General features: G+C 54.3%; 3 protein-coding genes across 3 annotated transcripts; 2 read left to right on the top strand and 1 right to left on the bottom strand.

Moving 5' to 3' along the window:
• Positions 1-3,256: 3,256 nt before the first annotated feature.
• Positions 3,257-12,859, top strand: BESB_049840 (beta-COP; the record flags this gene model as incomplete). Its single annotated transcript, XM_029363435.1, has 19 exons — positions 3,257-3,392; positions 4,152-4,314; positions 4,589-4,715; positions 5,068-5,187; positions 5,529-5,726; positions 6,191-6,443; positions 6,768-6,952; positions 7,153-7,349; positions 7,744-7,856; positions 8,035-8,187; positions 8,550-8,835; positions 9,195-9,330; positions 9,592-9,735; positions 10,202-10,543; positions 10,741-10,861; positions 10,960-11,245; positions 11,736-12,010; positions 12,297-12,382; positions 12,800-12,859. The coding sequence occupies 19 exons, from the start codon at positions 3,257-3,259 to the stop codon at positions 12,857-12,859; spliced, it is 3,381 nt and encodes a 1,126-aa protein (XP_029220801.1).
• A 2,531-nt stretch (positions 12,860-15,390) lies between these two features.
• On the top strand, positions 15,391-17,227 carry BESB_049830 (uncharacterized protein; the record flags this gene model as incomplete). Its single annotated transcript, XM_029363434.1, has 8 exons — positions 15,391-15,486; positions 15,734-15,866; positions 15,981-16,058; positions 16,164-16,279; positions 16,387-16,503; positions 16,636-16,735; positions 16,839-16,996; positions 17,105-17,227. The coding sequence occupies 8 exons, from the start codon at positions 15,391-15,393 to the stop codon at positions 17,225-17,227; spliced, it is 921 nt and encodes a 306-aa protein (XP_029220800.1).
• A 2,843-nt stretch (positions 17,228-20,070) lies between these two features.
• On the bottom strand, positions 20,071-22,141 carry BESB_049820 (beta-tubulin; the record flags this gene model as incomplete). Its single annotated transcript, XM_029363433.1, has 4 exons — positions 20,071-20,142; positions 20,260-20,347; positions 20,466-21,559; positions 22,046-22,141. The coding sequence occupies 4 exons, from the start codon at positions 22,139-22,141 to the stop codon at positions 20,071-20,073; spliced, it is 1,350 nt and encodes a 449-aa protein (XP_029220799.1).
• Positions 22,142-24,319: the final 2,178 nt, after the last annotated feature.

The raw sequence follows: 24,319 nt of genomic DNA, 5'->3' as shown, positions 1-24,319 counted from the left end.
AACAAGGTCGGTCTCCTTGTCGTGGCTCGCATACACGCAAGATCAATTTTTTCACAGCGGCAGCTGACGCACTTTGCGGTTTGAGGGCGGAGGATGTATGGGACAGGAGGCGTCCCGAGGGAGCTGCAGCTGCCTGCGGGGGGAGTTTCGAGTTTCCGTCTGGCTCAGGTTGTATGGTTCAAAGCGCACGAGCGAGTCCAAATGTGCTGTCTAAGCTTCAATGTGCATGTTTTTACCTTGAATGGACTTTTCGGCGTCTTGTATGGGGGGGAGGACGGGACCTGCCTCAGGCGCCAAAGGCCTTCGATTCTCGACGCGGTGAAAGTTTTGTCTCACTTTGGAGGGGAGGGAGGTTGAGGCTCGGTGCGCCCATGAGTCGCTTCCCCGCTAGGGACTTCGGTTTTTTCCGTTTTTAATTCTGTCGAATGCGAATCCGCGGGTCGACCGTGCCTCAGGCGGGGCTTCAGGGACTCTGGAGCCTCTCTCAGGCGTTTTTAATCGGCTCTGTCTTTTTCGGAGAACGTGGAGACTCTTGCCTTTCACCGCTGCGAGCCCAGCTGCGGAGACGCATTGCGCGCTGTCTCTTCATTTGCGAGTTCGTCAGCCGACTTTCGCTTTTGAGTCTCCCGCGCAGGCACACAGAGACTCGAGCCTGCAGAGAACGCGCGCAGACGAAGCGCGGCGCTTTTCCGTAGAGGGAGAAGCTCCGCGTCTCGTCTTGACCCACTTGGGGGTTTAGGTTTCAGGTTTAAATAAATGTACAGGTATTCAATGTCGAGAACTCGTCCGCCTCTGCGCACGGAGGCCTTTTGCATCAGCCGGCAGCCCGGCGGCTCGCCGGCTCCTTCGCAGTCGTCGCAGGCGAAAGTCTGTCGCGAATGCGAAGTGGAGGCTGCCGCGCGACGCAGAGGACCTCAGGCAGGTTTCACATTCGAAAAAGAGTTCGAAGACATATATATATATATATATATATGTAGATAGGGAAATAGGTATGGACATCTTCGTATTCAAGTATGCACATCAGATAGGGAGAGCGAGCGACGCACATGCATAAATGTGCGTGTAGCGTTCAAGCCGTGCACGCTTGTAGAAGGCGTCTGGCGCTCGTGGGCATCTGCTGGGATCCGTGAGCAGTCTGCAGAATTGTCGTCTTAGGCGTGAGCGATGACTCTGCGCCCGTTAGCTCAGTCGGCTGTGCGTGTACAGACCGCGCGCGTCGCTCTGACAAGCCTCCAACGGTACGCGTCCTCTGGGTGGCAGTTTCCCCGATAGTCGTTTTCAGCAAATCTCTTGGCGTGGTGTAGGTGCTATACATGCACTGAGCCGTGCTGCGCCGCTGGGAGTGCGTACATACACTTCGCGTACACCGGGCGGCTTACGTCCTACAAAGTAGGAACCGCCAGACCTGTCTTGGAGTGCGTCCTGTGGCGATATCCAGGGGCAGAGCGCGCAGTGTAGAGGCGCAGAGAGTTCCTGATGACTCTGTGCGGGAAAATGCCACGCCAAATCGCCTAAAAATGGTGTAGCAAGTCTGCCAGTGGCGAGCCCGTAGCGTGTGTCGAGATGAGCGTACGCCTGATGCGGCCCCCGGGAGAAGGCGGAGACTCGGAATTTCGTGATGTATCCATTTCCTGCGTGATCGTGTTTTTTTTTGCAGACAGTGGGACGGAGGGAAGCGGAAAATGTGGGTTGGACCTATGTAAAACTGTGGAAACGCTGCTGGAAGAGGGCTAGCAGCCGCCTTCTCGGGTGTACCTACACCGAAGCGGCGCGCCGCCTTGGGAAGCCGCCGGCGTAGCGATTTTGTCGAGTTCCTTTCTCTGTGTGCAAATCCATCCAGTTGAAAAGATGGACGGCACGAGCAGCAGAAAAGGATTCAGCTCTGCTCGATGGAGAAGCTGCAGTTTAGTGGCCATCATCCCGAAGGGACACTGAGCAACCTCGAGGCAGGCAGCCCTCCTTCGCGCGAGTAGGATGTGCTCGCGTATGCGGCATGAAAAGGCGAAAAAAGCGTCGTCGGCGCGTTGTAGGCGCCTCTTCCTCTTCTTTTCTTCAGCTGCGGATCGGTGTCTGTTCTCCTTCTTTCGTCGCTAAAGTGTCTTTCTGGGTTTTTCTTCCCTTCCCTACGTGGCCGAAAGTGCGGCGTTTTTTGCTTCGGCGCGTGTATAGACACCCGAGAAGACCGGCGTTGGAGGCCCTATGGCATAGCACGGGAGAAAAGTAAGCTTGTTTCAGCTACGTCTTGCGTTTTCGCTTCTTTTTGCTCTTCGTTTCGCAAGTCACTTCCCGTCACTCTTTTCTTTCTACGTTTTTCCTTTTCGTCCTCTCGCCTGCGTTCGTCTCCTCTGTAGCCGGCAAGAGGGCTCGCTATCCTACTCGCTGTGGACTCGAGAGGTCTCTCTGCCGCGTTCTTACCTATTTTTATCTCTCTTTGCTTCTTTCCAGTCGCTTTGTTCTCCTCTAGACGCGTTTGCTTTCTCAGACGTTTCTGCACGTGCTTGGGAGTGCACTCGTGCGTGAGTTTTTTTCTGAGATGGCGTATGAGAGCGTCTGTCGCGATTAATGCATGTATTTCGGTACATGTGTGCTCTTGTGAATCTCTAACCGCGTCTCCTATTTCTTCGATGCGCGTTGTTTCTCTTTGCTTCATTCGTTATTCTTCACTCGTCTTGCGTCTTCGGCGGAAACGGATGCTTTTTTCGCTGTTCCTTGGGCACTAGCTTCCTCAGCGCGCCATTGTCCCGTTTCTTGCTGGCGATGCCGCGTATTGAAGAAAACTTCACGCGTGCAACTGACTCCTTCCACTTCCTTCTGCCTTGCTCGTTCGCGTGCCGACTCACGGTCTGGTTCCTCTTTTTTCCGCCGTTTCTTCGTGGAACCTCCTAGGGCGAATCGCGCCTTTCTTCAGTCTGCCTACATCGGCCGTCTCTCTGAAAGAAAAGATCCTCGCTGGGAACACCTGCGAAGGCAACGGGCCTAGACGCGCAGGCTGAGTTTCGCTCCCTCCTTCTCTCTGGTCGTGTCGGTTCCTTCTCTCCGCGACTCGTCGCGGCTCTGGTTCCATCTCTCCTTTCTGTTCGCCTGTATCACAGGGCCTGCGGCCGAGTGTCGTCTGCCCTCGAGTTCTGCGGACTTCCCCGAATTCTTCTCTGTCTCGTTTCCGCGCATTTCTGCTCCTTGCGGGAGGGAGAGGCTGCGGGTGGGCTGTCGACGGACGCGACAGAGTGGCGGTTTCCAATTTCGCGTTTTAGTCAAGATGGAGCTCGAGAGGAACTGCACGCTGTACATACACAACAGCCGCGGGGACCTGCCGTCGACGGCAGACCTGCAGAAGAAGATCGAGAGCCCAAATGAGGCGACGAAGGCCGAGGGCTTGCAGGATCTTATCGTCGGTAAGCAGCTTCAGTTTTGTATCTGATTGGCATGCATGCTCGGGGGCTTTGGGTATGATTCTTGTGAACGGGAGCACAGTTCCCTGGGTATTCAATCCAGCGCTCTGTCTCGGGAATCGAAACCAGCCCGCAGTTCAATCCTGTATTATAACTTCCAGCGTCCCCTGCGCCGCAACTAAATCCAGTTTTTCTAGCGCATCGGCAGATTGGCGCCCAGCTATAACGACAGAAGAGCGGAGGCGCCTGCCGCAGCAACGCAGGAGTTGCGTCCTGAATGGTACTTTTTAGCATATTATGCGGTGTTAAAAGTAATCCCATCCAAAACCGGTGGTTAATAGAGTTTCATAAACGAAAAGGACATCACTCTACTGGAATGTATGATACGTGGTGGGCGCACGGAACAGACGGGATGTTACATGAGGAGGCGCCGCGCAGCCACAGAGAAGGCGAAGGAGCAACAAGGAGGGCAGTCAGAGGGGAGTCGCAGGACGTGATCAGCGTGCAGCGAAAGGAAAGAAATGCAGAGAGACAGAGGGGCGGGTGCTGTGAAGCGAGTCGACAACGGCAGAGAGGATCGACGACGAAGGAACGAATAACTGTATATGGGGTGTGCTTGGCGGTGCGCGTCGGTTGCGTGCGTCGCCGCGCAGACGCTGAGAGCGAAGACGTGCGCGCTGTCTTTTGTATCTGCCGCTGTGCTTCGCGCTGCCGCACATTCGTTCTCTGTTTGTTTGCTCTTCTTGTTTCGCCGTTTTTCAGGGATGACGCAGGGCGAGGCGCACACGAGGCTGCTCATGACGGTCATTCGCTATGCGATGCCCAGCAACGACAAGCGCGTGAAGAAACTCACGCAGCTCTACCTGGAAATCGTCGGAAAGTGCAGACCCGACGGCTCCCTCAAAGAGGAAATGATTCTCGTCTGGTAGGCCCCGCGCGAACAGGAGCCGTGGAGTCCGAATTCGAGGTGTATGTATACTCGTCCGTGTATGCATATCCGTACGTTTACACTTTTTTCTGAGCCAGTCCATCCCATCAAGCGAGGTTTTCTGTCTTCCTTGAGTAGGGCCGGTGGGTTGTCGAGTCCGTATACTTTTTCTTTTTTGTGTCCTGCGATATTTTCCCTCCACTCGGCGTCGCCAGCGCAGGGGTGTGCCTGCGTGAATGAGGTCATGCATTTTTTTTCTCCTGCTGTGCAGCAACGCGCTGAGAAATGACTTGATGTCTCCGAACGAGTACGTGCGCGGGTCGACGCTGCGCCTGGTGTCGAAGATTCGTCAGTTTAAAGTTTTGGAGCCTCTCATCGAGGCCATTCTCCAGAACCTCGTAAGGAGACTCGGAAAAATTCTCAAAAATCGGGAAAAAAAATCTGCAGCTCGGTAAATCAAAGAACGCATGTGTAGTGAAGCAGAATCGCCGGAATGCGGAAGCTTCGATATTTCCTGATCGAGAGCCACTGCGCGTCCTCGTACCGAAGCGAGAGATTCACACGAGTCTGTTTTCTTGCTTCTTCGTTTTTTATAATTCTCCTTAATTTTTAACATGTGTCTTGATTTTCCGCTTTTTTTCCGCCCTTACAATTCGCTTTATTTTCAAACATGTTTTTCTTAAGTTTTCGCTTTTTTTTTATCATTTGCAATTCTCTTTATATTCCAACGTTTTTCTCACTTCCTCGCAGACCCACCGGCACAGCTACGTCCGGCGCAACGCCGTCATGTGCGTGTATGCGATCGTCAAGAATTTCGGCCTGGACGTCATTCCTACGGCAGTCGATCAAGTTGAGCAGCTTCTTCTCACGGTGAGGCCTTGCCTTTGCGCGCCTCTCCCCCCTCGCTGCTTTGCTTTCAAGCCTTCTGCAGGCCCGAAGGCCTCGCCTCGGGTTTCTAAACGCTTCTTTCCGTCAGTTTCGTCTCCTCATTCTCGTTTTCCTGCTGTTTGTCGGTTCGCTTTTTGGTTGGGGATACTGCGTCTCTTGGTCAGGGTGGCGGTGCGCCAGCCCGACGTCTTTTTCCTCCACGTTGACAGCGGAGTGACGTCAGCGAAAGGCTTCTGCGCAGTCTTCCTCTGCGGAGAGTTTCGAAGAAATTTCCGTCCTGAGTTCGCGGTGGATTTAGGGTTGTTGTGTGGTGTCTCGCTCAGGAGGGAGATCTAACGACGAAGCGCAACGCGTTTCTGATGTTGGTTCATTGCTCCAGCAAGCGCGCGATTCAGTTCGTTCTGCAGCAGCAGCGACCAGGCGACGGCGGCCTTGGCTGCCTTGCGGGCTCCGGCGACCTCTTCCAGCTTGCGCTGCTCGAGCTCTTGCGAAAAGTCTGCCGGCAAAAACAGCAACAGAAGGTAAATTCAACACGCAGCGATACCCCAGAACTCCAAACAGCCTCTTACAGATGCAGACCAATAGAGATATAAATGTAGATGTGTAGGCAGATAGATAGATAGATAGATAGATAGATAGATAGATAGATAGATAGATAGATAGATAGATAGATAGATAGATAGATAGATAGATAGATAGATAGATAGATAGATAGGCGGGGAGATAGAGATATGGACACAGACAGAAACGTAGACAGAGAGATAGATATGTATAGGCAGACAGGTAGGTATGAATATGCATGCTTCGGTGTAGGTGTATGTGGCGGGCTTCCATTGGCATTTCTTGAGAGTTTTCTATTGGATTTGAGTCGCGTTTGGTGCAGGGCGTTTGTGGCGTCGTTTTTCGTCTCGGCATCGGCAGTTTTCTCGGCGCCCCGCAGCCCTTGCATGCGTGTTCTCTTGTGCTGTTTTGCGTCTGACTGCAGGCGGGTCTACTGCGGTTGATCATTTCGATTTTGCCGAGTGCGCTGCCCTCTGTGGCTTACGAAGGCGCCTGTTCGCTGCTGACGCTCTCACGAGCGCCAGTCTCGCTGAAAGCCGCGGCGAGCGCCTTCGCGTCGCTGCTGTGCGGCAACAGCGACAACAACGTGAAGCTGATTGTTTTGGATCGCCTCCAAGAGTGCGTTCAGCGCACGAATCGCCGCACGATGGAAGACTTCGTTGTCGACCTCCTGCGAGGTCAGTCTCTTTCTGCCGAGGAAAAAAAGACGCGCAGAAGCGATGCCGCGCTCGCGCACGAGAGACGCGAAGCAGGGGGAAGGCTTAAGGAGGGGGACAGACGGAGGTCATCCAGCCTCCAGGCGGAGCACACCCTAGTTGCAGCAGCGACGCACAGATAGATATAGATAGATAGACATGCCGATAGATAGGTAGATAGACATGCAGATAGATAGGTCGATAGATCGACGTGCAGATAGGTAGGTTCATAGCTAGATATAGACATATAGTCTCTTTGAGCGGTTTTCGCGAGTCTCTTTTTTTTTCTTTCTGTTTTCTTTTCAGGGCTGCAGACGCCTTCGTTGGAGGTGCGCCGGAAGATTTTAGATTTGGTTTTGCAGGTCGCGGGCAGGAACTCGATCGAGCAGTTGGTCGGCGTCCTCAAGCGCGAGCTCCTCCGCACGGCTGAGCCTGAACAACTGACTGTCCCGGGCACGATGGAGTATCGCCGCCTCCTCATCAAAGCCGTCGTAAGTGTCGAGTGAAGAAGAACGGAAAACGCAGAACAGCTTCTTCAGCGGACCGCCGAAACCGCGCGCCTTCGCGGCACTGCGGGAGGGAGGGAAGGCCTCGAAGCCTCCGGCGCAGCGAGGGCGGGAGAGGAGGGGTCAATGGCAAACGAGGTCGAGTGATTCTCTGTTTTTTTCGGGCCTTTTTCTGTGTTTCTTAGCACTCGTGCTGCACTCGCTTCCCGGAGGCCGCTGCGTCGGTTGTGAACGTGTTGATCGACTTTTTGAGCGACAACGACGCAGTCACCGCGACGGAGGTGGCGATCGTCGTCCGTGAGTTGACCGCCACCTGCGTCGACCTCCGCGCGCGCATCATCTCGCGCGTGGTTGACGCCTTCCCGGACCTCGCGCATCCGCGGTAAGCTGCGAAATCCAAAATCAAAGAAAATTTCCGAAAATCCCCGAAAGTCCGAGAACTCTAGCAGAGAGATGCCGCTCAGGCGGGGCTGACCTGCCGTAGGGTTTTCTCAAAAGGAAAATCAAATTCAGGAGAAATTTGTTTAAATCAAATAGGAAAATGTTTGGTAAACAGTCGCTTGAACTTTTTAATCGCAGCCTTATAGGCATCCTTTATCCCTAAGTTATCGGACTCTTTTGCCGAGTTCCCCCCCCCCCCCTGCGCAGTCTTCCCGGACGCGCGCAACCGGCTTCCAGGGTCTAGACGACGCGGTGGCGAAGCAGGCGCGAAGGGAGCGTGTAGAAGGGGAGATGCCGAGTATCTTTTTCCTTTCTTCCCCTGTTTTTTGTTGCAGCGTGCTGCGCGTGTCGCTGTGGATCCTGGGCGAGTACTGCGAAGACTCCGAGCTGCTCGACGCCTTCCTCACCGCCGTCTACTCGGCGTGCGCGCCGCTCCCCTTCACGTCGGGTAGGCAGCATAAGGCGGGCGACAGCTCAGCGGCGAAAGAATCTCAGCACCGGCGCCGCGGGTCTCGAGAGCACCCACGCCTAGCAGGGACTGAGGGGTTCGGAGGCGCGCGCGCGGCGCCGCATCCACGCAAATTTGGAGAGAGAAAAAGCGGCTGCGTGTGTGCGGATGTGTGCAGGGCAAGACGCGGCGAGCGCGACGGGTGACGAGGCGAGCGCGCCGCCGAAGGTGAAGCTCTCGACGCGGACTGTCGTTCTGGAGGATGGCACTTACGGCACAGAGGACGTTTACGAGACGGTCGATGAGAAGGGCGAGAATCCGCAGCGAACCGGTGCGTTTCCAGATAAAAAAACTGGAAGAAATGCGGAAACTCGAGGGGAAGGGGGGGGGGGGGCGTCAGTGCGGAAGGCGCTGGCAGGGCGAGAGGTCAATCAAGAGAAAACGAGAAGAATAAACAAACATCAGCAGGGAGAGGGAGCTTGAAAGAGATAAGTGGAACTTGCGGAGACTGAAAGAAGGCAGGAGGATGCGTTTCGTTGCGTGTCGAGGAACTTCGAGGCCGACCTCGCGTCGAGGTTCAGTTGGTGTCTCAATTTGATTTCCTCGAAGAAAGTTTTCCTGAGTTCTAAGAGCAGCAAGCGCGAAGCAGCGAGTGGTGTGTGCGTTGTGTCTTTGTGGATTTCTTGTTCGTAGAAGGAAAAGGTGCGCTCCGCAAGTTCATTCTGGGCGGCGACTCGCTGCTGGCGTCGATGGTCGCGGTGGCGTGCACCAAGTTGATTTTGAAGACCAGCGACGCGGTCTACGTGCAGCTGCGGGAAGATTTCGAGCGCCGCAGAGAGGCACTGCTGCGGAGGAAAATGCAAAAAGCAGCGCAGAACGGCGACGCGCAGCAGCTCGACGGCCAGAGCGACCTGGCGATCTTCGAAGATGAGCAGACTCTGGAGGCAAGGACCGCGCCCGTCAAGCTCGAGGTTTCCATGTGAGGGATGAGAAGAAACGTGCACTTTTGCGAAAAAATACAGGAAATCGATTCGGGGAAGAAAGCGTGTCGCAGCGACCGCGACGTTGTCTTCGCTGAGTTGCGACAGTGAAAAGCTGCGGAGTTTCTTGCGCTACGGCTGCTTCTGACTCCGCTCAAAACGCGGGCAGATCAATGGAAGAAAGAGCGAAAGTTGCGTATCTATTACGAGGACGTTTGAAAGGGAGTAGAGATATGTGAGCGTGCCGCGGAAGGAACGTCATGGCGCTTTCTCCCCTCTGTTCTCTGTCTTTTTGCGTTTTAGTGTTGAAAGCCGACGCCCTTCAGTCTGCTCCTCCGTGTTGTCTGGATTTTTTCAGGGAACAGAAGACTCGCATTTTGTACCTGGTCGCCTCGCTGCTCAAGTTCCTTCGCCTCTCCGACTCTGGCGCGGGCCCTCACTCGGATGCAGCCATTCGCGTCGGGCAGAGTCTCCGCGCGCTCTGCGGTCTCTTGGTGAGGTTTTTGCGGCTTTCTGCAATTTTCTCTGCACTTGCATTCTGGACTTCGCTCTCGACTTTGATTCCGCCCGTGGGCACCTTGAGGCTCTTCTTCCTCGTGTGGAGTGGGGTTGCTTCTGTCTCCGCTGTGGGCGATCTCGGAGCGAGGCGATTCGCGGGTTTCCAGCGGCTGCGCAGGGACTCCAGATGATTTTCTCTTCGCAGAGACGACGAGGAGAATACACAGCGCGTCGTTTTTGTCTCTCTTCTTGCGCAGACTGGCGTTGAGAAGGAGAAGGCATTCGTGCTTCACTGGATTAACAACGGGCGATTCGCACTCGAGCACGTCCTCGCGCTGGGCCCCCAGAGCGACGACCCCTTCACCTGGAGTCTCCTCAAGGCAGCGGAAGGCAACGAACAGGTAAAGCGACACACCGCAGCGAGGAAGCAAAAAAACGGGACACGCAAAAAAGGCGAGGTGAATGTGCGCGCTTGGAGGAGCTGCGCAGCGACCTACCTATGTCGACGTTGCCTCGGTTTCTCCGCGGCGAGGGTCGACACTCTCAGGTTCGAGGGAGGGAAAGGGAAGACTCTCTACAGCAAAAATAATTCGCGCAGCATCTCTGAGGACGCTGCGACGAATATATAGTTGATTCCCTCGTCCGGATATGTGTGGGATTCTGGCCGCGCTTTGTATATTCTCTGCATACACAGCGCTTTGATTCCAGCGACGCATGCGGTGTGATGTCGCTTGAGTCCCTTGCCGCCTCGCATTTTGCTCGGGTATACGTACACCGCGTCCTGCGTGGTGCGTGTTTCTCGCGCGTGTTTCGCGCGTTCCGCCAACGTGTGTCGTCGCGGCGTTTGTCTGCTTTCGCGCGGCGCAGGTGGTGTCGGCTCCGGACGAGCTAGCCTTCTTCCGCCAGCTGCGGCGCGACAGGAAGTCTTTTCTGCTCGCGAGCTCCGCAGACGGCGCCGCGGCGCCTTCGCTGCTGGACGAAGGCGACAGTCTCGAGGAGGACGACGTCTACTACTACGCGTCGGGGGCGAAGGCGAGTCGCGCTGCGGAGGAAGACGTCGACGAAGCCGAGGCAGATATGCAGCTCGCGCTCGGAAGCGGCGGCAGCAAAGGCGGCCTCGCCTCCTCGCTGCTCGCAGGAGCCGGCAAAGACGAGGCGGCGCTCCTGCAGCAGCGCCTCGCGAAAGTCCAACCTATCACTGGTCAAGCGGTGAGGAGAAGAGAGAGATCCTTCTTCGCACATTCGTCGAGACGGATCAGACTCTGAAAGGGGGGGGACGATGGAGGAGTTTCATGGGCTGGCGTCCGCGCCCGCCGAAGCGCGACACGTTGGGGGCAAGGATATCGGCGTCTCGGGATGATCGGTTTCGCATGCGGCTGTGAGATTTGTTTCGTGTGTTTCTTCAGGATCCTGTCTACGTCGAGGCCTTCCTGCAGGTGAACCAGTTCGACCTGCTCGTCGAGATGCTTGTCGTGAACCGCACGCAGGAGACGCTTCAGAACGTCGCTGTCGAGCTTTCCACGCACGGTAAGCGGACGGGCCTTTCTCTCTGCTTTGTTCGGCTCGATGCGTCGTGCCCTCTGCCCTTTTTTTACTTTTTTTGAATTTTTTTCGGTTTTTCTCAGGCGACTTGAAGCTGGTCGACCGGCCGGCGCCGGTCTCGCTGTCCCCGGGGCAGCAGGCGGTGATGCACGCGTCGATTAAAGTGCGGAGTACGGAGGCGGGCGTCATCTTCGGCTACGTGACCTTTGGGCGCCGCGGCTGCGTGGAGAAGGAGTGCCTGGTGCTGAACGAGCTGCACATCGACTTGCTTGACTACATCGAGCGGCGCTGGGTCGGCGAGCTCGCCTTCCGCGCGATGTGGGCGGAGTTCGAGTGGGAAAACAAAATCCACATCAACACCTCCTTCACGTAAGCAAATATATACCGCCTTTCACGCCCAGAAAAAAGGCGTCTGCTCTACACATACACCTCTGCATGTGAAAAACTTTTGTTGGTGCGTACACGGTGGGGCATCGGCGGCGGGAAAAGAGCGCGCTGCAGGCGCTTCGTGGATGACCCTCAGGCGTGCTTCGGAGCAATGTAACCTGCCAGTTTTCTGCACATGTGCGAGTGTCTCCTTCTATGTCAATATTTAAATATTTATATATATTTATACATATGTGTATATGTATATTATTCGCGACAGCGCCAGCAGCGCCTGCCGGAGCGTGTGTATTTGAATATGCATGGCTGCCTATGTTGGTGGGAGGCTGTGAGGGAAGATGGGCCGCGCTCTTATGAGCGAAATGGGCGAGGAGGCGACGGCGCGTCGTGCCGCGCCGTCGCCTCCCCGTGCATCTGCGTCAGCATTTTCGGAAGCTTCAGTTGGTAGTTCTGGTTTCGCCGGTGGCTGTTTCAGAGACGTGTCTGACTTCCTCGAGCACTTGATGCGCATGACGAACCTGACCGTCGTGGGCTTCAAACCGCCTGCGAGCATTATGCGGCGCCTGAAGGGGACAGCCGCCGGGACCGCGTTGGGCGATGCAGACGCCGGGGCCTGTGGGGTCGGCGACTTGGGCGAGGACGAAGATGAGGACCGCTACTTGCAGTCAGTGCGGAGAATCCCGACGCTCCGGAAGCTGTCTGAAAGCTCCTCTTTCTTCGCAATCAACCTCTACTCAAGGAGCATCTTTGGTGAGGCAGCAGGCATAAATCAGGAAAGTCGCGCAAGACGCGAGAGGGGGCGGCAGCCAGAGATAAAGCGAAAGCGCGCATCGGGGAAAGCGGTTTGTCACTTCTCTGTGTATGCTCGTAGGACCGCCGACAGATTTCAGGGCTTCACGAGCCTGTATACGTCTGTATGAATTACTGAAGAGAAGAGGAAGTTCTTTTGTTTAGTTTGCCGCTCTTTTAAACAGTGGAAATATAGATCGGGGAGGGATTTACTCCAAAAATTGTTACCTTTTTGGGGGTTTTTCAGGTGAGGACGCTCTTGTCAACGTGAGCATCGAGAAGCTCGCCGGTGGCAAGCTCGCGGGCAGCATTCGCATCCGCAGCAGGACACAAGTAAGCGGTGCAGCGACATCTCCACAAACTCGGAATCTCAAACACCGCCGCATCTCTTCAATCTGACGCCACAGTGCCGTTCTTCTGCAGGTCTTTCGGCAATGTGCTTCGGGTCTCTCTCCTTCCAGTTGGTCTCATGTGAATTTGTCGGTGTCTCTCTACATACGTATTCATATCGATATATGTTTGCTAGTTATGTTCCTACGAATATGTATATATTTGAGTTTTTTCGCAGCTATGTAGCAGCGTCTCCGCCAGGTTTTGTGGCTCTCTGCTGCGGGAGCCGTTTACTCTCTTTCCGGCTTCCCTCTTGCTCCAATGCAAGCTGTGTGGGCCTTTTGGAGAATTTGGTGTTTTCTATTACTGTGTTTTTTATTAACAGTTTTCCTGCTGTTTGTCTCTGTCGCGCGTTTGCAGGGAATTGCTCTGAGTCTCGGCGACCGCATCACCGTCGTCCAGCGGGGCTTGGCTAAGTAAACCGTAACTGAGAACCTTGATCAACATCGTGCGTTTGCGGAGTTTCTAACGCATGCGCACGAATTTTTGCATGTGTATGCATCTGTGAACGTACAGATGAACGTTACGAATGAATATGTAGGAAGGGCAAGACGTTTGGATCAGTTTCGCATTCTTTTGTGAATGATGCCTGAGGAGAAAGGTTTTTTTTGGTGGAAGTCGGAGCGGAAAATTCGATTTATTCATCAGTTTACGCATGTTCTAGAGTCCAAGGAATTTTCACTGCAACCTGAAGTCGTGAAGCCTTTTTTCTGCGCGTGTGAGCCCACCCGCCCCGTTAGCCGGTGGAGGGGATACAGGCGAGACGTAGCTACAGCAGCGAAGCTAGATCCAGTCTTTGTTTATCCTTCCCTGGTGCGTCTTCTTATGGACGCGAGGCAGGGAGAGACTGGAAAGCTGTGCTCCTTTGAGGCTCCCAGCACGAGAAATAAGCGAAGGGAGTCAGGGAACGTATTCTGCACTTTTGCTAGCTGCAGCCATGATAAAGCTGCCAAAATCTTCGTTTTTAGCGGTCAGCATTCGGTGCAAAAAGCGAGAAAGCGCTCCGCTGAAAAGTAGATCAGCGACAACACACATCGGCAGTTGAGCAGTGCCTCCTTTAGGAAAGCTGGGGTCTCCCTTTGTACCTCTTCTCTGTGGCGTTTGCCCAAATTAAGCAAAGCGGCGGACGAACTGGGAGGCGGCATTTTTACCGCGGAGAATCCCGTGTGCCAGCTATTGTTTACGGATGCCAGGGGGAAGATGAGAGAACCTAAAAGTAGATGTGTGACGCGCGGCAACACTTGCCCGGTTTCTAGAGGGTGGTCGCGAGCAGAAACTGATCGTTTTTAAGTTAGGCACTCTTCCGCTTCGCCGGCTTGGCTTCTGCGTACGTACGCGTGAGAGTCCCGCTGCCAGCCGCGCGTGCACGTACAAATCCACTCAGCAAAACGGTCATGCATTTCTCAGTAGAAACGATGTCGGCGACGAAACGCACCCGTATGTAGTTTCCCTGTGTCGCTCGCTTGTAGTTTCAGAGAGTTTCATCGCTTTTAGAAAGACGGGCGCCACGCACCAGATAACGCTACCGCTGCAAAAACGTGCGTGAGCCGAGCGCGGCGGCGCGAGCTGCCGCTCGTGTGACCGTCAAGAACAGAAAATACTTGAATATCCTCCGAGCTTCGGAAGCTCCCGCAGCGGAACGGCCGTCTGCGAGACCCAACCGATGCGTGTTTATCCACTGGTTTCTGCTGTCATGTTCAATGCAAAACGCATCTATGCTTGACTCCCGGCGGCGCGGCGTCATTGCGTGCCAGCATCAACAAAAATGAAGCTTTCTCCGCAGCGAAGATGTCGGACTGTTGTTTCAAGATAGGCGGAGCTCTCTGTGTTCCATGAAATTGTCACCGGGGAGGGGAAAGTTATCACTGGCCCTCGAGTTCTCATCGACAGCCTGCTAGCTGCTGAAACTCTTCAGGGATGTGGCGCTGTTAACGCGCAGACACTGCATGGACTTCGTGCTCTCTGCATGGCCTCCAGATCTTTTGTCCTTTCTTCACTTACCCAGCAAGCAGAGTGACCCGCCTGCGCGTATGGCATGGGCTGACACGTTTATATAAGAAATGGGCGGAGTTTTTAGGGAGTCTGACGCACGAAAGCCCCCGCGCCGTGAAAACCCCAGCATCGCCTACCGCGACACCTCATCTAGTCGGCTCTTTCGCCTCCCCTCCTCGCCTCCCTTCCCGCCGCTGGTACATCTCTGTCTTCTCGAGACTCGCCACAGAGTCGTACCAGTTGTTTACCAGTCAGATGGGTCCTGGAGCTCGATGCTGAATGCAACTCGCCGGCAAGAAAGAGAACTGGGAAAATCGGGAGCTGCGAGGACGCGAGTCAACTGAAATGTCGCGAACCTAGTTGCGTAATTTCAATATCTTCGCCAGACCACGGCTAGCACACATCTGGCGCGGTTTCTTGTAGGCGTGCTGGTGGGCTACCGCGCATGCGATGCCACACGGGTCACCCGCTCGTCTTGCAAATCTCTAGCAGCGCTTCTCACTCAAAGCACATTTTCACCACACTGCAGACCTCCCACTCACAAGGCTTTTCCGCAAGTCCCCTCCGTTGCGTCTTTCATGTCGGAGAAACGTCCTATGTTCTGGCTCCTGAAAACGCGCAGTGTAACTTTTGTCGCATGTTGAATGCCGTCGGTAGCTAACTCTCTTGGTGGCGGCTGTCCCGGGCTCCGCCTTATATGCCACGGCGCCCGACGCTCTTATGATTTCCTGCTCGTCTGGTTCTTGAGACCCCACGTGCCCGCTTCAGTATTGCCGCCATCAAAGAGAAAAGCAACCTAGTAGAGTTCGTAGATTTGTCAAGACATCCGCGGTGTCGCGCTAGCCGGGCACTCGGGACTCAATTGAACTCAGCAGCACCAGCAGCGTCGCAGGTCTCCTGCGGATACTGATGGTGTCGAGGCGGGAGTATCTTTAACGGGAAGCTGTAGGTTGCCCAAGATGAAGATCGACGTACGAGTCATCGACCTTCGAGACGATAAGGAACACACGGCGATTGTCGAATCATGGGAAACAGTCAGAACGATAAAGAATCTGGTAAGAGTGAGAGGCTGGACTCGCCGCACATGCCCCAGGGACCGCAAAGGGTCAGCCTTGTTGCAAACACGTCAAATCTGCGGCCAAAGTAGCCAGAGACTAACGCCGCGTTAGTGCAGTATGTAGCTCGGCACGTTTATGAATGAGCGCCAGGATGCGCTTGATGTATATATGTCATGTACGCGAAAAAGAAATGTTTGGTTGCGCGAGGACCGAGCGGACGTCAATAATGCCGGCATGTTCGCAGATCGAAGACTCGACAGGAGTCCCCGCGGCAGAGCAGCACTACTATCTTGGAGATGAACTAATTGAAGATTCGATGCCGGCAGACCAGCTCCGCCTAGCAGCCAAAGCCGCGGGTCGTCTTCCTCCCGACGACAGTAAGAGCCTGCCTAGGACGCACGTACATTTTGTTGGTAACAAGTTGCGAATGGTGCGAACGGAACACAGGGTCACGAGGGGCAGCACTTCTTTGAATGTCATTGTGCCTCCAGGAGACAAAAGAAAAGTCGTCGAGGTCACGATGTTTGCCGGTAAAGGACCTGTAGATTTCGATGACATGGTTTACCAGGGTAGGCGTGACATCTGTCTGCGCTCAGACACCACAAAAGCGTACACCGTCTTATGCATATATATCACTGAACTACATATGCCCTATACGGGGTTTGTTGCCGCAGACGTCATCAAAAAACTGCGCACTCATGAGATTATTATGAAGCGTATTAATATCCGGTTACACAAGGACAATGACGACGAAAAATACATTTTCAATGTCGACGCTTCACTCCTAACTGTACGTGGATTCAGACTCCGTTTTATCCTTAGGTCTGCATCTGTCAAACGGCCCTGACGAACCTAGTAAGTTGCTTCCGAATGTGGCGAAACGTCTGCGCGTATCAGGTTGACAACCTCAAACGGGATTTGATCAAGTGCCTTGGTCCGTCATCCTTTACTGGTTTAACAACTGATAACATCTTGCTGTATGCTCGACAAGTACAGCCGGGGAAACCATTGGAGGTACGTTCTAGGAGGAGAATCACGTATTCCAAGTGGTCGGAAATACTTTACTTCTGTTGAAACAGTGGTATTGATGTTCTGGGTGCGTCAGCTCAATAAGCACGTCTTTGCACCTCCCTTATACCCCGCCAGGGACTAGAAATACAAGAATGTATCGGTCCTCGGCCAGCTCTCGACGTTGAGGTCTACCCAATGCACCCGGAAATGACTCTGCTGTGCAAAGTGAAGAAGTGTAAGCTCAAGCGGATCTTGCTGGTCGCAGAGGCACAGCTCCTCGAAGCTGCTGACTGCATACCTATGGTCTGCTCTGTTGTCTTTTTTTTTCTACGCTCTAGGGGGTTTGAGCACGAAAGAACAGTTTGAAGTCAAAGTGCAGGACCACCTTCTTCTCAAAGATTTGAAAAAACTGCTAGTGAACCGCCTTCAGAAGTCGGAAAACCCACAGGTCCAACAGAGGAACTATACAGTGGAGAACCTGAAGTTCAAGCTCAACGTAAGAGTCGCTGCATCTGGCCTCTGCTTATATCTGGGATGCACCCGTGAAGCTGCTGGTTTTAAGACAGCAACTCAGCTTCCCTATTTTCTTGCTCTTGCGTGCCAGGGTAAATCGATTAACCCAGCCCGCGAATCACGGCTAAGGCGACGATATGGAATTCCCACTGACGACCTGTGGCTCCGAGCTTTCAATATCAAAGAAGGCTCTCACATTGTCATTCCCTTGTAGTCTTTCGTGGCTTTGAGCTTTTGGTTTAACGTTTGTTATGAGACTACACAATAACTCAACGAATTTGTGCTGTTTCGAGTCCGCGGCAAACTGGCGCAGTTGTTTTGTAAGATCAGTCCTTCCTCTTGGCGCATCACTGCCACCAAGATAGGGGCAGATTACATACAGCTATACATCGCACGCGACGCCGTAAGCGAAAGCAAGAGGAAAAGGTGTGCTGCTAATACCGTGACTGGTGGTTGACGTGAGGGTTGTTGTATCGGGTCGCGATTCATGGAAGGGTATTCCCGTAGGATCTAGAGGCCGCTACTAATCTCCTCTCCGGAAAGACCGCCCCGTGTGTCATTGTTTCCACGACTTAATGATACAGAAGGCAGGTAACGTCGTTCACTCGCGCACTTCAAACTTCGGCACGACACTTCTGTTTCACGAGTGTGAACCCGCCAGCCAGCTGCTGAAGACGTACACTGAATACTCTTGCCATATTCTCGCGATCGTGTCATGAGGAATCTTGATGGCGCTAGTGCCCGAAAAGCACTGCGGAGTGTGACAGTCTGAAAGTCCGTCAGCTGCTCCCTGTTCCACGCAGAGTCGTAGGAAACATTTGCCCTTATTCACTCAGCAAGCTGACAAATCCAGCTTTCTTTCAGACCGAGTAGCGAAGTCTTTACACGAGGTACAAGATGGCTATGCAAACGGATACGCGTGCATTCAGTGTAGCCGTAACAATACTGCCGGATTGTGGGGGACACTTCGCGCAAGGTACACTATGTGGATGGCCCTGCGAAGGACATCTCACCGTGTGTTCTAAAGGGTCTAAGAGCCAAAGAGAAGGCACGTGCATTCAGATAAGGTGCCAGAGGGTCCATCAGGCAAACCAGCATCTTGCGTGTTCAGGTGGTGAGCACCTGGTGACCAGATGCCTTGGGGGTTGACCGGTTCCGCAGATCCGTGGTATCGGATTCTCTTTTACTCCGCATTCTCCACACGCGAATTACAGTGGAGGGTAATCGGTGTCTAAACGCGGTCGTGTGGACCGCGTCTCAACAGTGCGTTGCGTATAATAGTGAAACCTTACATGTTCCCTGCGAGGGCGCAGAGGGGACGATTAGGCAAGAATGGTATCTGCTGAAACGTGAGGCTGCAAATGCATTATTAGTACACGACAAAACCAACGGTATCAACCGTCACGCTGATGCAGGCGTAATCTTGATTCGTCTAGCGATGTAACGACGAGAGCTGCAGGGTCGCGACAGACCGCGTTGGTTGTCTTGTTCAGAAACGCCGTTGCTCGAATGCTACGAGTGAGACAGACTGTGTACCGCCTCCCAGCTGACAGTGCACCTCAACTAGTGAGGCACCGCAACTCAACTAACGAACTCTTGGGTTATTTTTAGATATAATACTCTCAGCAACACTCGTGGCCGTTCGGTCAGCCTCCGACACCTGTAGAATAGCTTGACATGTCACAGCCACAACGTGTGTCAGATCTCGTTAAAGGGCTCGCTCCGGAGAAGGTAGACTACTGTTTTTCGTTTCCCGATATCTGTGTGTCTCAGACGACAGTCTCACATGCAGCAGTCTGCGCTCAGTCAAGTCTTGCTGTGCATAGTGGTAGCCTTCACACAGCGTGACGAGTGCAGTTATCTCGTACTGCGCATAGCGCTACCGAGTGAAAAGTGGACTCTGCGCCGCGCAGGAAACCTGAGCCACAGCTTTTAAAGATTCCTCTTGAGCAGATACTCTACCATGGGGGCACATTCGTTTCTTCTCGGGGGCCCAGTGAGCTCTCCCGCTACGGATGACGCTCTGCGGCTGGATATACCGGACTGCAGCAGCCAGTGCTTGGTACCATTCATGTTTCCTCGGGCTTGCAGAGTGGAGAGGGCACTTTAGACGATTCGCTTCTCCACGCTACGGTGTATTTTCCACAGCTACGCGTTAACATTTCATGTAGCTCCAGATTGAGGCCGCGTTCAAATCGATGAACACTAATATACATCAACTGGAGTGCGAACAGCTTCCTTCAGCGCAGCCGGCCCCAGTCGATACAGACGCCGAATAACGTAGCTGACGTCGCACAGCTCCAGGTTCATTTTGCGCTTGCAAGGACTGTTTCGTGAAGACTGCCTCTGTGCATCGCAACATTCAACTGAGCGCACTCTTGCTTGCAGATGCGCCCAGGGCCAACGGCGGACATGAAGCGTCGCTTCTAGAGCGCGCACTGAGCAGCACATTCTCCAATCGGCCCCCCTGGCCGTGAAGTTGCATTCCAGACAGATCCGCGGAAATGCGCGCTCTTTCACTGGTGCTCTGGACTACACTGCTCAACGGATGCCGGCTACGGGTGGTCCACTGTCCAGCTGTAGCAACTTTACGACTGGGCAGACGCGGTGCAAACCGCTGCGAAACGGACTATCAGCACTAGAAACCCTAGTCGAGATGGCCGGCTGAGGTTGAAGCGGGAAACGCTCTTTGCACGGTGCGGGTATGCGCTATGACACGACACACGCGCACCTTACTCATTCTGATTTCCATATAAAGATACAGCGATATCTTACAGTTTATAAATAAGCGCGATTTGCGCTTTCGAAGCTCGGAAGAGGGGTCGCGTCGCGTCTCCAAATCCGAACTTTCAGTATATTCAAAAAGAAATAGTCAAAACTTTGGCAGTTTTGAGGGACACAAGCACTGGCAAAAAGAGATCCCGCAAGACGAAAAGAAATATTTTTTTTTCGTTTTTAAACAATGCGTTTCGAGCTTCAGGACTGACATAACTTGCCCGATCCCCAGAGAACACCGGTTGACACCACAGGACACTAGGGACGCGCCGAGACGTGTACCTACGCACCTTCCTCAGCGCCCATTTCGCCCTCTTCTTCCTCGAACTCGCCTTCCTCCTCCGCAGTGGCGTCCTGAACATCACACACACAGAAACTCCAACAAAAACAATGACTCCTTTGCTCGTGAAACAACAGAGAAGCAGCTACATACACACTACACACAGCTGGCCAGTTACTGAGATCGCATACCTGGTACTGCTGGTATTCGGACACCAAGTCGTTCATGTTGGACTCGGCCTCAGTGAACTCCATTTCGTCCATACCCTCGCCAGTGTACCTGAAGAAGACGCGCACGCACCGAACGGGAGACAGCCGATGAAAGACGAACCAGAGAAGTTGCAACGCACCATCGAAAACAACGTGGCCGTCAAAACGGAGACAAAACTTTGACTTACCAGTGCAAGAAAGCCTTGCGCCTGAACATGGCAGTGAACTGGTCGGAGACGCGCTTGAACATCTCCTGGATGGCGGTTGAGTTTCCGACGAAGGTGACAGACATCTTGAGTCCCTTGGGGGGGATATCGCAGACGCTGGACTTCATGTTGTTGGGGATCCACTCGACGAAGTAGGATGAGTTCTTGTTCTGGACGTTGAGCATCTGCTCGTCAACTTCCTTGGTGGACATGCGGCCGCGGAACATTGCGGAGGCGGTGAGGTAGCGACCGTGGCGGGGGTCGGAGGCACACATCATGTTCTTCGCGTCGAACATCTGCTGCGTGAGCTCCGGGACGCTGAGGGCGCGGTACTGCTGGCTGCCGCGACTGGTGAGAGGCGCGAAGCCAATGAGGAAGAAGTGCAGGCGAGGGAAGGGAATGAGGTTCACGGCCAACTTGCGCAGGTCGCTGTTGAGCTGACCCGGGAAGCGCAGGCAGCAGGTGACGCCCGACATCGCGGCACTGACAAGGTGGTTCAGGTCTCCGTACGTTGGCGTGGTGAGCTTCAGGGTGCGGAAGCAAATATCGTACAGTGCCTCGTTGTCGATGACCTGGACCTCGTCCGCGTTCTCCACGAGCTGGTGCACCGAGAGGGTGGCGTTGTAGGGCTCGACGACGGTGTCGGAGACCTTGGGGGAGGGGAAGACGGAGAAAGTCTCCATGATTCTGTCGGGGTACTCCTCGCGCACCTTGCTGATCAAGAGCGTACCCATGCCACTTCCGGTACCGCCACCGAGACTGTGGGTAATTTGGAATCCCTGCAGACAGTCACAGCCCTCCGCCTCCTTGCGAACGACGTCGAGGACGGAGTCAATCAGCTCCGCGCCCTCAGTGTAGTGCCCCTTCGCCCAGTTGTTGCCAGCGCCAGTCTGGCCAAAGACAAAGTTGTCGGGGCGGAAGAGCTGGCCAAAGGGGCCTGCGCGCACGCTGTCCATCGTGCCTGGCTCCAAGTCCATCAGGACGGCGCGAGGCACGAAGCGTCCGCCGGTAGCTTCATTGTAGAAGACGTTGATGCGCTCCAACTGGAGGTCGCTGTCTCCACAGTAGGTACCGGTCTGAAGAGGAAAAAGCACACAAACCGGACGCAAAATGACTCCGAGAAGACACCAAACGCACACGCCGGTCTCGGCAGCAGCGCTGCCGATGAGAAGCGGCGGGAGAGGACCACAGGACGGCGCCCTGAAGAGAGTGCATACGCGTCTGCAGACTTGCGACAGGAAAGCACGAGATTCAAGGAAAGCAGACAAGACAAAGGGAGGTAAAAGGTGCGAACACAAAAAGATAAGTCCACGAGAGAGTGCCGTGAAGAAGAACGCAGCCGGGCAGTGGAGCCTCTTTGTCCACGGCGTGTCTTTGGCGTCACTGCGGGCGTCAACGTAAGGTTGGTGGAGGGCTTTACTGATCGAGGAAACATGTCTTTCTGGCGGGACTTTTGTCGTCAGAGGCGTATCAAACGAGTCGCACGAAGCGGCAAAACGAATGGAAACTGAGAAGACACCGTCTGGTTTCCTTCACTCGAAGCCCACCTCCCTCACACTCACCGGATCAATGCCGTGCTCATCCGAGATGACTTCCCAGAATTTGGCACCGATTTGGTTGCCGCACTGGCCACCCTGGACGTGGACGATTTCTCTCATTTTCGAAAGTTGAACAAAAGAACCTGGACGCGTGGTGGAAGAAAAAAACTCGAAAAAATGGCGGTCCCTCGAGGGAGAAGCAGTCGAATCCAAACACGGGGGAAGCAGCTACCGGCAGGAGCACCTGGGGTTGTAGGTGAACACCACCACACCGAGCGTTGCGGCAACGCGTGGCTGCGGCGCGCGGGGACAGAAACGAGTTCGTAGGAGGACAGAGAATCCCTGTCTTTGTGTGTGTTGTGCGCTCAACAAGAGAGAAACACTTCTAAACTACCCTAGACGAGGACCGCAGACAAAGACGCGAACTATCCGAGAGAGAAAATGTGCGACGGAAGAGGAGAGGCAAGACTCAGGAGCGAAACGAACTGTGGAAAGGAAACAACCCAGTCTTCGCGGCTGCTCCCCCGGCCGCGCAACACCCTCTGTGCGCTCTACCTCCTGTCGACGAAGAGTTCCGTATACGCGCGCGCCTGCTGCTGCTGTGGAACGCAAACGCGTTTTTAAGCGGAGCGACCCTCTCGCATGTCTCAACGTCGTCAGCTGGCGTCAAGGCGGGGTTCACCACCCCCTCATAAACCTCCGCGCTGCCTGCTCGACGAGCTTGCGAGAGAGCGTGTCCTACACACCCGTCTTTGCGACTTGTTTCTCCGCGCAAACTCTCTCGCGTCTTCGGAAAATGCCACTACCGCACAATCTCCAGATCTGTTTCAACACGGTTTTCGCAGGACGCCTCTGAGCGCAGGTGTGTATGCTGGCGTCTTGTCGTGGACGCTGCGTCCCTCCGCAGAGTTCGGCGCCAAACAGAAGCAAACTGACGCAGAAACTCGCAATTTTTCGCATTTTCGCTCGCAGAACAGGACGGCAGCACACCAGAACCGGCCTACCCTTAGTGGCAGATGCGACTGTTTCGCCGCACCAACGGCACCGAAGCATCACTCTCGCTTCACAGCTGGGTTTCTCCGGTGCGCCTCCTGAGATAGAGCGCGAGCTTCAGAGGAATTGCCTGAACCAGCTGACACGCGACTGAGTGGAAAGCAATACACACAACCGCAAGAGGGGTTCCGCCCGCGCAGATGCGGGAAGACAGACATACACTAGCGGTTGCCCGTCCTGCGGACTCTGAATTCACGAGCTCGCAGATCCAAGTCTGTTTACTCAACTTCAGTCACAGTTTCAGCTTTCCCTACGTACCGAATGTGCTAGATGGGCTATACTCGCGTGTGTCGTCCTGCCAGTTCTACGTTAACTTACGATGCTGGCATGCCAGCTGCGTTACCCTTGAGTTTGCTATTCTCTGTAGAATCTTGCGCGACAGCGGCAGAAGGCTCCTTCTTGGTCTTTCGCGGCATCTGTACTAGTAGTAGTTGCAGTAACTGACTGTATTCTGCAGCATTCTGTCTACTATTGTGAGTGAGCGGACAAGCGGGGTGGCGGAAAGACCTGGGCGACAAAAACCCGCTAAGACATCTTTGCCAAAGAGAAATATAGATGAGCTGGAACCTGACAGTGCCTGTAGGTAAAGCGTTTCGTGCGAGCGGATCTGATCCGAGGGGCGCGCCCTCCAGGGCACTCACTCTCAGCTGCTCAGTAGGCTCGACAGGGCTGCAGCACGCGTAAGAACATTCGCGTCAGAAAGTGTAGAACTTATGCATGGCTGCGCCATGGAGAGGCCGGATCTAGAGTTACGAGCTGGAAATAAATTGCGGAGCAGCAAGACACGTAGACTTAAGTAAGTTGTTGAGGCACAAAGGGCTTCTCAAGAAAGCGTCGCGCACGGGCGAGACGCGCTCGGCTGTCCGTCCTCGCGTGTCATGCGCTTGCCAAAGCAGCATACGCGAACGCGAGCCTGAATCTCATACAGATCAAGTTGCTTCTCGGATATTCGTCCTGTGCTCTGGACAGGGAGCTTAATTTAAATGAGTCCGCTCGTCGGTTCCATTTTTCCAATTAAGGCGGATGGCGAAACAGGAAAGCAGGCTGTTTCGTGTTTTCTTTGCCGTCCTCAGTGCATGAGGGTGAAGCGCGCCCCTCGATGCATTTAGGGAGCATGCTCTTGACAGGGGAACATAGTCGTCACAGTTTTCTTTAGGTTTTTGACCTCCTCAGTCGCGCCGAGTTCTCAGGGTTTTTCCGTTCCTCCCCGGTTTATACCACGCAAAGAAATAGCCAGCCGCAGCG

Source organism: Besnoitia besnoiti, chromosome III (assembly GCF_002563875.1).
Source record: "Besnoitia besnoiti strain Bb-Ger1 chromosome III, whole genome shotgun sequence".
NCBI lineage: Eukaryota > Apicomplexa > Conoidasida > Eucoccidiorida > Sarcocystidae > Besnoitia > Besnoitia besnoiti.
This window is presented reverse-complemented; position numbering and strand designations above follow the sequence as displayed.